The sequence below is a fragment of the Ascidia mentula genome, chromosome 4 (assembly GCF_947561715.1).
Source record: "Ascidia mentula chromosome 4, kaAscMent1.1, whole genome shotgun sequence".
In the NCBI taxonomy this organism is placed as follows: Eukaryota; Metazoa; Chordata; class Ascidiacea; order Phlebobranchia; family Ascidiidae; genus Ascidia; species Ascidia mentula.
This window is the reverse complement of record NC_138569.1, coordinates 270,676-283,696: the sequence shown is the minus strand read 5'-3', so window position 1 is coordinate 283,696 and position 13,021 is coordinate 270,676. Positions and strand designations below refer to the sequence as shown.

The 13,021-nt window shown below is 36.5% G+C and overlaps 4 protein-coding genes across 4 annotated transcripts in view; all 4 read right to left on the bottom strand.

The window, feature by feature from the left end:
• LOC145899821 (uncharacterized) overlaps positions 1-787 on the bottom strand; it is a 55,235-nt gene extending 54,448 nt beyond the window's left edge. Inside the window, exons 1-4 of the mRNA XM_082988739.1 lie at positions 727-787; positions 539-669; positions 391-478; positions 5-178 (exon numbers count right to left, since the gene is read on the bottom strand). Of these exons, the coding sequence (XP_082844865.1) occupies positions 5-178; positions 391-478; positions 539-669; positions 727-787 (454 nt within the window). The remainder of the gene's footprint in view (positions 1-4; positions 179-390; positions 479-538; positions 670-726) is intronic.
• A 733-nt stretch (positions 788-1,520) lies between these two features.
• Positions 1,521-5,813, bottom strand: LOC145898889 (putative tRNA pseudouridine synthase tag-124). The gene is made up of 10 exons (XM_082987538.1): positions 5,628-5,813; positions 5,411-5,486; positions 5,180-5,321; positions 4,733-4,904; positions 4,366-4,458; positions 3,977-4,108; positions 3,403-3,518; positions 3,053-3,186; positions 2,393-2,668; positions 1,521-2,197 (listed from the first exon to the last, which is right to left on the bottom strand). The coding sequence occupies exons 1-10, from the start codon at positions 5,810-5,812 to the stop codon at positions 1,925-1,927; spliced, it is 1,599 nt and encodes a 532-aa protein (XP_082843664.1). The 5' UTR covers position 5,813; the 3' UTR covers positions 1,521-1,924.
• A 597-nt stretch (positions 5,814-6,410) lies between these two features.
• LOC145897349 (GDP-L-fucose synthase-like) lies at positions 6,411-9,896 on the bottom strand. Its single transcript, XM_082985603.1, has 5 exons — positions 9,490-9,896; positions 8,917-9,104; positions 8,435-8,607; positions 7,471-7,664; positions 6,411-7,184 (listed from the first exon to the last, which is right to left on the bottom strand). The coding sequence occupies exons 1-5, from the start codon at positions 9,730-9,732 to the stop codon at positions 7,017-7,019; spliced, it is 966 nt and encodes a 321-aa protein (XP_082841729.1). The 5' UTR covers positions 9,733-9,896; the 3' UTR covers positions 6,411-7,016.
• A 341-nt stretch (positions 9,897-10,237) lies between these two features.
• Positions 10,238-13,009, bottom strand: LOC145898629 (tryptophan--tRNA ligase, mitochondrial-like). Its single transcript, XM_082987160.1, has 7 exons — positions 12,860-13,009; positions 12,654-12,806; positions 12,188-12,367; positions 11,872-11,977; positions 11,354-11,452; positions 10,988-11,187; positions 10,238-10,719 (listed from the first exon to the last, which is right to left on the bottom strand). Exons 1-7 carry the CDS (start codon positions 12,983-12,985, stop codon positions 10,468-10,470), a joined length of 1,116 nt encoding a protein of 371 aa, XP_082843286.1. The 5' UTR covers positions 12,986-13,009; the 3' UTR covers positions 10,238-10,467.
• Between the last annotated feature and the right edge of the window lie 12 nt (positions 13,010-13,021).

The following is a 13,021-nucleotide window of genomic DNA, read 5'->3' as shown; positions in this document are numbered from 1 at the left end:
TCACTTATTTGGCAGAAGAACGCGGAAATCCTTCTGCAGTATTTAGTTCTCCAGTGTCCAGTGAAAACCATTCCCACACACAACTTGTTCTTAGCGGGTTGATTCGTTCTCCATTTGTTGAAACCAATCTCGTCTCCATCCATCCAAATATAACGACCCTCCTTGTCAGATTTTGCTCCTGATCACAAAAGATTTAAAAGTTCACAGGAATTCACATAACTTACATAATTATAAAAGGAGAGATTATATAAACAGCGTTTAATGCAAAAGTATGTTTTAAAAACTGATAATTTAAATTTAATTTAAAAAGACTATCGTGCCGGAATATTTTTGTTAAGTTAGTTTAAGTTTCTCATGGTGGTTTCAAATTAAAAATCAATATTTGTTTACCAAGTTGGATCTGTCCCATGAGAACTTTCTTGTTAGGGAAAGATTTGATCATAGGAAGCAGGAAGTCGATGGCTGCTTGACTTTTCGGCTAAAATAAATTTAATTTTCATTTAAAATATCATCACAATGACATCAAATTTCATCCCACCATTGCTAGACTCGCACCGTCTTTGGCGCAAGTTTGAACTGCTCCGTCATAGTTGAGTGGGTTCGGGAATAACTTGAAGCATCTGCTTCCATCCGGGTAAGGTTGAAAACCCAGTGGGCAGGAAGGCGCATCTGTAACTCACATAATGCTAATATTCCGTATTCATTGTAAGTTGACCAAATACCAACCTTGAGCTTGGGTTCGGACAACGATGGAAATAATAAAGAAAAACCTCCAGAACCAGTTCATTACAACAGGTTGGTATAAGCTGCGTTGATTAAAACAAGTTGAAATGGATTTTGTACGACAACGTATTGTGGTGTTGAAATAATCACAATCGCGAACATATTTTACCCCAAACTGATTTAACGTAACAATACATGCTGGGGTTAACACATTTCACGAAACAAAAAAACGGTTTCTGCATGACGTTGTAACTACGAACTTCTTCCCAATTCTCCCTGAAGTAAAACTTGAACACTAAATTAACTGATGACATATTTACAACTTTCTGACGCGGTTCCATCTGGGGTTGGACGATACGATCCCTTATCCGAACTAATCGCTCACTTGATATCCAGGAAAATATTCAAAATGTGGAAAAGGTTTCCCAACACTTTTTCCCGTCATCCATCATGACGTCATCAGGTGTAATTACTTAATAATCGCCACTTAGTCACCTGACCTTGTTCTAATACAACTTTTCCAAGGATCAAGTTGTTTATACAAGCAAAGTACATCCGCACTCACCCCGCTAATTAGCGCGGATGCAAATGGAAGAAACTTGTTAAACCGCGATGAAACTTTTCCCATGGAGTGTTCTTCGCATAACGGGGCTGTTTTGACGTCACTGCTGTGTTCAATGTGCGCAAATTACTTCCATGTTACAAAATAGAACATTTTAGGATTTTTGTTTAAACTTCGCCTCAATTTTGTTATAGTGACACAGGTTATTAGACCAAAATTCCACAAATGCTCATAATATTTCTGGAAGCGACTTTCGTAGCTGTCTGTGGCTAAAATACAACAACTTATTGCGACTAATGTTTGTGAACGTTACAAAAACGGAATTCCAACGTAATTTTTCGCAAAAGTTGTCGAGTTGAACACACTTGCATGAGGGGGGAATTATCTGGAAAGCTGGAATTCTCAACCAGGGAAAATGAATCGGACATTTTTATATTAGAATTAAAAAATTTAAAAGCTTGCTTTCTCTTCCATACTGATACAAACATAATATTTACATGTTTTTCCAGTGAGGGGAGGATTTTGCTTTCAAATACTTCATAGGTAGGATTAAAAACCGGGAAACTCGAAACCCCACGTTGTAATGTTCCGTCATTTACATCCAACATAACGTCATATCTCCACTTTCACATATTCTGGTCATTGATTCTTCTCTGGGACTTTTTTGTTGGGCGTTGTATCGGTTTGATCGCAATTGTTGGTATCCAGTGTCTGGGCGAGAGTCTTGGCTGCGTCATAATCCCCCCATTTCATCCCCTTTTTAACTTCATCTCTCCTGCTTTTCTCCACCCTCTCTTTAACAGTGAGAACGTTTTCACTTTCTTCGAACTTGTTGGTCGAAGCGAACCCGGATGTTGATAATTGTTGTTCAACCCACTGCCGCCTGCTCTTATCGTCAATTCGGTTGAATAACTAAACAACAAACTCATGAGAATGTTTGTCACAAAATAAACGCAAGATCTAGGAAATATGCACAGTTACTCACATATCGCACAATAGTCAAGGCCCTAATAAATGGGGCATGGAATTTGCGAAGGTTATTTCACACCGTGAAGGTCATGCGTTTCCTATTTTTAACACGACAAACTTTCAAACGTCTCATTTTACCTCAGATAGCATGTGTTGCAATGTTGCAGTTTTGGTGGATGAATCGTTGTGATTTTCCGCCATAACACCAGCTGTGTGAGTCACCGCCCTCTCATCCCATCTCCAACATACGTCACTTTCGGCATACTCGCAATCAACCAGCGTGAGATTGTGAGGAGATGCCGCGGTCAGATAAATTCCACGTGGGTATTTTTCCACTGATAGGAGATCGGTTAGAGATGCTTCTGACATCGTCCCAAGGCCCACCATCCGCAAGGCAGACATCATAAACCGGATCTGAACATACGATAACTTCATAACACAGAAATACAAGGGTGAATTTACAAATGCTTAACCATGCAGATTAAATCAAATCACTTTTATTTGCAAGCAAAGTTACTGCGCAAATAAATAATAAAACGTAACAAATGGCATGGGCACCGATAAAACCATAAAGGTTATCGAGTCAGGCGCCCATGTAAAGGTGATTTCCTCACGGAGAATCACAGTCTGTAGTAGGATCACAGCCAGTCGCACTGGGAGGTGATGGGTTGCGACAGGTTGCATGTGACGGAAGGTGGCCACTCGGCCGTGTTAACTGTTAACCTAGGCCAACTTGCGCGTGTGGAGACAACAACAAAACTTTAAAACGTAGTGAGTGAAGGTGGTAAGTTGTATTACCTGCCTGTGTATAAACGACTTCCCCTTGATTGTTGCCACACAAACATCCAATGAGCGGTGGAAAGGCGACTCGTGCAGAGGTTTGATTTCTATGGAGAGGATTTCCCTATCAGTGCCTTTAATGGCGTTCTTCGCTAAGAAAAAATATTAACTTCGAGCAATTCTTATTATAGTGTAAATAGGGTTAAATTGGCATCGTTACACAATTTTCACATTAAACTACTTAAACAATTAGAAAACAAAGAGTTTTGAAATTGAATTTGACATTACAGAAAAAAATTAGGAACTGTTATATTTAAGAATGAAATACAATTCTACTTAAAATTTTTTATCAGGAAATAATTCCAAACCCGTTTTCTTTCCAAAGTTTCGAAAATCGTGAAATCCAACGAGCTTTTGAGCTGCTTCATTCATTCGATCAATCTCAAGACGGCCACGTGGAAAAACGTAACGATAAGTTCGTGACCTTGAAAAGAGACATTTAACAATGTTGAAAATGAAACGAAATGGTTGACTTTACTGATATCATAGACTGCGTTCATTTGTACCACAAGATAATCATCAATTAAAACTTAACACCTCACAGTTTAACGTACGACCGACCATTCGCAAAACAACTAGCGGGATAGTTGCTTGACTAAAATCACCAGTTAGCATAACGTTGAACGCGGACAACTCGGCCGTCTTACCAGTTAGCGGCGTGAATTTTTTTTCAGTAAATATTTAAAAAATTCTCACAATAATTAAGCGCATATGAATATTATAACGCCTGGTTCACTAACATATTTTACAACCAACATCTTATCAAAATTCTTGTGTTTCCCTAGTAGGTCTGAGTGACACCATGGTAACTTAAAATCAATTTTAACCCAAATCTGTGAGGCATCAGCCTGGGCCTTGGAACTCAAATACTCGATTTCTTACAAGCAGTGCCTTCTTGGATCAAAGTTCGTTGCGACCGGAGCCCAAGCAAGAACCCGTATATCCAAGGGTAAAGCTTCATTTAACATTTCAACATAGGGAAGTTCCCCATCATCCAAAGAGATGTCATCATTTCTGTCAATGTAAGCGTTTCACAATTCACAATACAAGAATCCGACTATGAGGTCAGAAAGGATTCAAGTTACTTTTTTAGTGTGACCATCCCACATCAAAATTACTTAAAAAACATTAAAAAAACAAAAAGTTTATATATGAGTAATTGTGAAAGGGTTGAGATTCCAAAATACATCGTTGCGGGAATTATAAATGATGAAAACTTAACATGGTCTGAGGAATTCAACATAATGACATCATCATATGTTTTCACTTACGGGAATCCATCTTCATAATAGAAATAATTCTTTCTTACATTGCCACCAGAGGGAGCAGCAGTTTCACCATCCATTTTTTTCCACAACCCGTACCTACAAACAATTTTGTCAATCACTTTATGCAGTTTCATAAAATGTGAAAAAATAGGTTTAGGAAATTCAACAAACATATCATGTTAAAATTGTTATGGAAAATAAATGTGTTTGTGGTAAATAGAAAATGTCTGACCACAGGAATCATTCTCAATGGATCTGTCAAATATCTAAAACTACTCGCAATGAATGGCAGGAGATCAACTCAGTGCGAAATTTTATTACAAATTACCAAACAAATATAAGTTTGGAAATAAATGACAATTCCACCAACCCTTGACTCAAATTACTTCTGACATTCATGGTTAAAACTTGTGAGAAAGCGCTGACATTTCGATCTGTTCTTCCACATCGTGAACGATCAACCTCCGATTTTATGCCAGAGATAAGTTGTTGTCTAAGAAGTGCTTCAAGAAAGACTCGCTCAATCGCGTTAACGGAGTTGGCTGCCAACAAACAACTTCAAAATATTTTACATTGCCAACTGAACAAACTGCCACAAAATAAACTTCAATTAAAACAAACTAATAAAAACATAGTTAGAATGTTTCTTGAACTCGTGGAAAACATCTGCTGTCAAAATGTGTAGTATAAGTACATAATTATACTGACTCACAAACAACAAAACTTTAAGAAGTGTTTAGTTCATACAGTACATGCCATGAACACCAGGATTTTATATTGAGTCTGTGACTGTATCCAAGATTATTTTTTGTGATACCTTCATGTAATTTGGTTTCAGTTCCCCAAGCAAATGACGTATATTGCCAACCAAGGTACATCACACGAAAAGCAATCTTTCGAAAACTCCTGTTTTTCTGTTTGCTGATTACATTTTCTGGGGAAGGATGAGGGATTCTCACCTTTTAACAAAGAATTAAAAAATAGTTTATGATAAATATAAAGATAAAAAAATCCAACAAAACTAAGTTATGAAAATATTCCATTGAACCTTGTCTCTGCCGTCGAAGTTTGTGCTGTCAAACATCCTGTAATATTGATCAACTTCTCGTTGCAGGCCTATAATCCTATGGAGAATGGTAGCTATATTTTATATCATAGAACAAAAATGCCAATCTAATTCCTTATTGCCTACTATGTAATCTCTCTCAACCATGCAAAGAAAACCGGTTTTGTGATTTTTATGTAACACTAAATATGTGACGAACCTTCCAATCAGCATCTCTTTGCTGAGTGTACTCAGGTGTGGGAGGTCATAGTTCAACTTGTGACTCATAGATTTCATTTTCTCCAAAAACCCCAAATTTTTGGAGACATCATCACAGAAATAATAAACAGGATCTTTAAGAAGCAAGTTTCTGACTCTCACAAGTTTGTCAAATGATTTAAACATTTTTTTTCTGAAACCATCCAAAAAAATTACTTTCTTATGCAATGCATTGTTCCGACTCCGCGTCAACAATGGGCTTGACGCCACGACAGAGCAGGTAAACATACGGTGAACTTATATTGTATTTGTTGGTTGTTATTTACATTCCTTTGCCGTTTTACATTCCTTTATTTGTCCGCGTTTCACAAAATCAAAACTTCAGCACGAAAAATTCGATTCAACAAATTGTTTTGTTTTCACAAATTGGCGGCATGACATCGGAGGAGTTCCCCCAAACTGAAACTTGGCCATAGAAAACTTAGATTGAACAAAAATTGTTTGTAAATGAAGAGACTTTCCGACAGACAAAAAACATTTTAAATAGAATTATTTTATTGACGTAAGTTTTTGACCGTTTTCCCGTTAAATTGTAAACAACATTAATGGAAATAGAAGAATTCATCATTAAAGTTAGAAGCGAATTAATCCATAGCGTCCATGCAAGAAAACCTTGTGGTCGAATACAAATCTATTCTGGAAATGGACAAAACCCCTTTTCAATACCGACTACGACCCTTTTCAATACTGACTACGATCATCCACCACTGAAAAATGAAGCAATATCCTAATTTTCCTGTATTTTATAACAATACACACTTCCAAACAGAGTAAAAGATGAACATACCAAATCTGAGTCAAAAAAGTTCTGAAGAAAAAGGTAAGGCATGAAGATTTGTGGTGATTATGAATAACAATTTATTGCAATTACAATTGTGCAGATGAGGACTACCAATGTTGAAAAACAAAAGAAAGGAAAAACTGCAACAAATACAAACGGTTGAAAAATATGATGGAACATATTACAAGTGACTGCTACAAACTGTTTACAATATTCCACTATACAAACATTTATTTTTAAATTTAATTGTGAAGGAATAATCAATATTATTCTGCCAACATTTCCAGTGGAAATGTTGAATTTATGATTCAACATTTATGTCTGGGGAATTACTTTTGGGCAATGGAATCTACTCTTTACTGTGTTGAACAAATGCTTGTCAAGGAACATATTATATAACTTATAACATTGTAGTAAACATATTGTGTGGTTGATTTGCACCTACAGTATGTGGTACAGAAGACACCACTGTGCATCAATGGAAACAACTACAAACTACATATTTGCTTTGGCTATTAAACCATTACATTATGTACACATGTGGCGAAACTACTTCCGTGCAGTCTCATAATTTGCGTTAAACCAATCACATGTTTCCTTCAGTGCTTCTCCAATTGGTGTGAACTTAAAATCCGGCAAATAACGCCTAAGTTTCGAGTTGTCAGCAGTTTTTTTATACTGGCCATCAGCTTTGCTCGTATCAAATACAAGTCCATTCTAAACACATGGTAAGTTTTTGCCGTAACGCCTTGTAAATGAATAAAACTTCTTTATCCTTATTTAAGTGACAAAGCACCAGTTAACATACATGTGATTACTTCATAACCCCTTTTTACACAAGTAAAACAGAGACTTGGGTTCCGTTTTGGCATATATTTTATTAAAAAGACACTCATATTGTTATTATGAAGTAACAGTTAAGTTATCCAGGGAGCAAATTTCCTTCATTTACTGATTCAAGAGCTTTAACCAAAACATGGCTCCCTCAGCAAGATCTACTCACCTCAAAGTTCATAGCTTCAGCAACCTTTTCTGCTGCTTCTTTGATGGAAACTTCATCTTCTTCCCCGACAGAGAGAATAATTGGTTCAGTTTCCTTGTACTCGCGTAACACCCAAACAATGAGACGTCCGAGATCACGAGAATAAATAAATTGACGGAGAGGTTTTCCTGATCCCCAAACCGTCAGTGGTTTTCCTACAAAAAAAATTCAATAAATAACAAAGAATGTGGATCGAGCAGCAAAACATTTCTTCAGCCAGGCTTCGTTCATAAAGTCATCAGATAAAAAAAAAATCATTTTAACAGTTTTCAGCAAGTGGTGACAGTTGATAGTCATTGCTGGAATATACAGTACAGTCATGTGAGAAACAATGAAAATAAACGGATTAAGCGACAGTTTTTTTGAACAATTGTGAGATTTATTGAATATTCAGCCCCAATTCATAAGCTGGTCACACCCATCATATTGCTGATGGTACTTTTTTATTATGATTTAGTGTTGATTCGCTTGCACACAATGGGTGGAATGGAATGAATTGTTTAAAGTGTTAACGATGTCGAGAACCAAAATAGGCTGGGAATGAGTAAGGAGTGTTACATTGTTTTAATGCATTGCTAGTTTTACTTTAAGAGGAGCTACACAAAAATGGTGCTTGGTAAAACCACATACACATCAAATTGAAACTAATTTGCCCAAACTAATTTCACAAAATACTTTTTCACAAGCTGTGGGCATAACAATGTGAATAATAATAAATACTTGACTCTTCAATTAACTGGTCAAATGTCAGTGCGTTCTGTGACAAAATTAAAAAAACTTTACCATATGTGTGTGTGTGTGTGTGTGTGTGTGTGTGTGGCATATGTGGTGGATTTCCCTTTTTATTACAAGGATGGCAATCCAATAAAGGAAACACAATATGAGTTTCGAATTTCACATCCTGATTATCAATGTGCCAACCTACCTTCTTGCTTGGCTCTGTAGACTTTGTGAATAAGACCCGGTAAAACGTGGCCTTCATCAAGGTTAAAGTTGTCTTCCGGTCCAAACACATTTGTTGGAATCACGGACGTATAATTCCTTCCATGTTCCTGGTTGTAACCACGATTCATGATGTCAATCAATCTCTTTGCATAGCTAAAAATAATTTCAATTTATTTTTCATTGCAATACTTGGAAAAAACAGCACATAGGTATACTGCACACATGCCAAGTTATACTCATAACATCCCATCTCCTGATGTAATTTATAAATGTATACTTTCACAAACTCCAACCACTTCGAGCAAATTGTCACAAGTTATTACAAAAATTTAACTTTTGCAAGGGTTTGTCTAAAGCTCACACTGATATGTTTATCGTAAAAACTAGGTCTTCAATTTTATATATTTCAAAAAAAGAATTTGCAGTTTATTGATTTATGACAAATACACTTTATGCAATAACCTGTATCCATAGTTAGAATCATGAGGAGGTCCATTATGTACCATTGTTTCGTTTATAGGGTAGGTAGTTTTGTCAGGGAAAATACACGTTGATAAACATGATACCACATGCTGTACATTGTTTTCATGGGATACCCTCAAAACATTGTCATTAATAATCATGTTTTTCCGCAAAAATTCAAGGTTTGCCTACAAAATATTCAAGATTAGTGCCAATATATTAAATCATAAACACAGTTATATGGAAATTTATCTCAAACAAAAAACAACACAACAATGCCCTTGTGTTAAAAATATTGGTAAATTATGCTTAAATGCGGTATCTACACCACATCCAGATTGGAAAAAGTGATGGAGGGGGAATTCATCTTCTGCGAACTTAGCGAAAAATTAGGCTACTGATAATCAGCACAAAAAAATAGCCAATGCATTAAGATCCAAAAAATGTTGTGATCGTCAGTGCTCTGTCATGCAATTAGCGATCGCCGAAAAAGATAACAACTTTCCAATTAGATACAGCATCAGGAATATATCCAATACTACAGTCACAAATTGCAACAAATTGATGCTTTACCTTTAAATTTCCAAAAAGTCCGCCAACTTTAGCAGCCAAGTGGATGACGTGGGTAGGTTTGAACTTACAAAACATCCCCCGGGTGCTTTCAAGGTCAGTAAGGTCACCATCTTTGCTCCGGGCAAACACCCACGTTTCACCTTTACGTTTTTCGCCGTTTTCAACAACAAACTTAATGCCGTTACCAACAAGGCCAGACCCTCCAGTCACAAGAATAACTTTTTCTTGGTGACCGTTTTCCATATTTCACCCGCTTTTAGCTGATAACTTTTAGTTGATAACTTTTAGCTGATAACTTTTAGCTGATAACTTTTAGTTGATAACTTTTAGCTGTACAACCAAACAAATGCAGGCCCATACACACAATGACAAAACGTTCGTTACAATCCACGCAGCGCGTTCGCGTGGCACCGCTTTTGTGTTGTCGTTTTCCGGTCCATACTTTTAATACAACACCCTTGGAACATATTCTTTCTTACTAATCTTTGATATATTTTGGCTTGTGGGCCAACATTAGATCTTGTTGCTTATAAAAAATTAAAAATGTTTTTATCAGTGGTGGTTAGGTGTCATAACACAAATATTCTGTGACAATTTCAACGTAAAATCAATCAGTATGTATTGTTGGCTCGGATAATTTAGCAACAACATAACTTTGTTTGTTAGATCAATGTATGTGCAGCTTAACTTTTATGCCAGACAGCTATCTATACTGAAACAAGGCGTACACAGAACAGATTGGGAAACTTTTTTATAAATCCGTGGGTGATTTTAAGATCATCTGTGTGCAATGTTCGAGAAATGCATTCTAGCGATAATCTATTTGAGGTCATTCTCTCGAAGACACTCGCACATATGCTCGAAACGCACAGCAAAAAGTTGGCAATGTAATTTTTCAACAGACTAAAATGTACAGAAACTTGTATTGCTTCATATCAGTGGAAATAAAACGTTTGATCTTGGCGTGGAGTAACAAAATCACTTCATTCCCACCAATTCCCGAACCTCGTTCCAATTTTTTGAAGCGGTAACTTTCGCTTTTTCCCCTCCCGCCCGTAAAATGTTCTTCAAATGACCTTCGTCGTTGCGCAGCTTTAAATACTCGCTCCTGATTGGTCGGATTGCGCCAATCACAGCTTCGGTCACAACACGCTTGTACTGACCCGTGTCCAAATTCTTCGCCTCAACGCAAATTTCCTTCGGTGATTTTCCGCTAAAACAGGAGTGGATCTGAAACAACATTATTTGTGATGTTGGACACAAGATGGATAAATCAGTAGTTGGGATAAATACGTTTCAATATTTATTCGCGTTTGGATTGGAAAGAAGCAATATCGCCAATATATGCAATATTTACCACTTATAAGCACTCAGTTCACGTTAGTCAACAACTCTACTTACAAATGTGCGTGTAACGCTCTCCACAAATTTTTCTACAGCGAATAGTCCAACGTGTTTTTCGTAATAACATTAATAAATCACCATCACTGCGTGTTACCTGCACCAAGTTGGAGACCCCTGGTCTGTTTGTGGGCTCATAGGTCACAGCTGAGTTGGAATCTGTTACTGACTTCTTTATCGCGGAGGCAATTTGATCGTCAGAATCAGTAAGTTCGACACGACTGTGTTTTCCCCCTTTAGATTTGCTCATTTTAACGGATGGGTCGCGCAAACTTTTAACTCTCGCCGACTCTGAGTCTGAAATTATTATGCAATTATTTGTAACTGCTCACTTTCAAGCAAGTGTCGTGAATGATATAAATTTATGGCACCAGAAAAATGTTAATGCTGTTTACAAAATGATTTCTAGAGAGTATTTTTATATGGTTTAATATTTCAGGGTAACATATTTGGTCTGGTTTACCTGACAACATGGAGGTTTTTGGAAAATACAATCCATAATAATTGTTGAAGAGAGAGGCAACTTCATTTGTAAGTTCAAGGTGAACAACCTGATCCTCACCTATGGCAAGGATAATAAGAACCATTTTGTGTAAATATGTAGAACAAACACAAATCTCTCTCAAAAAGCACATGGCGTACATTTTCCCATGTGAAAAAAGTTTATGTAAAAGTTAAATTGTAGTTTTGTGCCTCCTAATTCCAAGGTTAGACCATGATTACAATCCCAATAAATCACATCATTTAATTAATACAAGCACAGGATTTATCATGGTGACCAAGAAAATCCTTCTGCAAACCTATCAAAGAACATCAGTTATAAACCTGGCACCAGAAACTTAACAGAAAAAAGTTTGCAGAATTTGTTTCTTGGCTCCTAATACAATTTTAAAGTCTGAGTCAACCTATTTATATATTATTTACTAATTTGAATTAAAACCAGCATTGTATTCAGCAGTTTATTAATGCTGTTGTTTTTACCTGCTGGGACATGAGTTGCTTTGTAAAGCAATATATCGGCAGTCTGTAGAACAGGGTAGGAAAACACTCCCAAGTATCCACCATGTTTTAAGCTTTCAGTTTTTTCCTGTGGAAAGATAATTAATGTTTGAGTGTTTGTAAATTAGTGCAATTATTGAAAATAATTTTAATTTTAAGATAAAAATCAGTCGTTTTGCATTTTTTGCAACCTTTAACTTATCCCAAATGTTTCAGCAAAGGCTATTGATATACAATTGATTTTATTGTGTGCACGAACTTGTCTGCTTGACTGCACGTAGTTGGAATTTATTCTTACTTTCCATTGCGGCAAGTTTCGAAGTCGGTTCATCGGAACATGGCAACCAAGTAACCATGACAACGCCGCATGCTCCAAAATGTCAGATTGTTGGAAAATTACTGATCTATCTGGGTTGATTCCACATGCAAGTAAGCAGGCTGTCATATCAAGAATGTTACTTCTTAAAGTTGTTTTGTCCTGCAACACATTTACATAAAAATTACAAGTGAAATTCAACAAATACTACCTGTTCTGTTCAAATTTTGTCACTTTTTTTTGCAAAAACTTCACTGAAATTCCTCATTGTTTTAGCACCAAATGTGGTGGAAACTTTCAAAAGCAAATTTTAATTTGTTGACAAGTTAAACGTTTACATTGAAATAAGCACAGCATGCAAATAATGTTGGTCCAACTTGGCAATCAACTCCAACAAACAACATTCAAAATTATTATATGTTAACTAAAACTAATGTAGCCAACAGACCTTTGGAATGGTGACTGAATGCAAATCAACAATACTGTAATAAATCCTTGCATTCTTTTCCTGCAATGCAACCCAGTGCCTGATGGCACCCAGGAAATTGCCGATGTGGGGAATCCCCGTGGGTTGGATCCCTGAGAAAATTATTTCTTCCTCCTGACAATTTAAGAAGTTGTCCAAGTTGATTCACCCATGTTATGTCATCTTACCGGAGGTGCGAATGTTGCGTATGCCGAAAAACTCCGTTTTCCCAAACATTTATTTAACAAGGACCTCATACATAAAAGAGTCAAACTCCTATCGTTAAAAACTTGTTTTAATAAATAAGTTGCCATCTGGGATGGCTTCCTCCTACTTCGGTTGAAATCTAC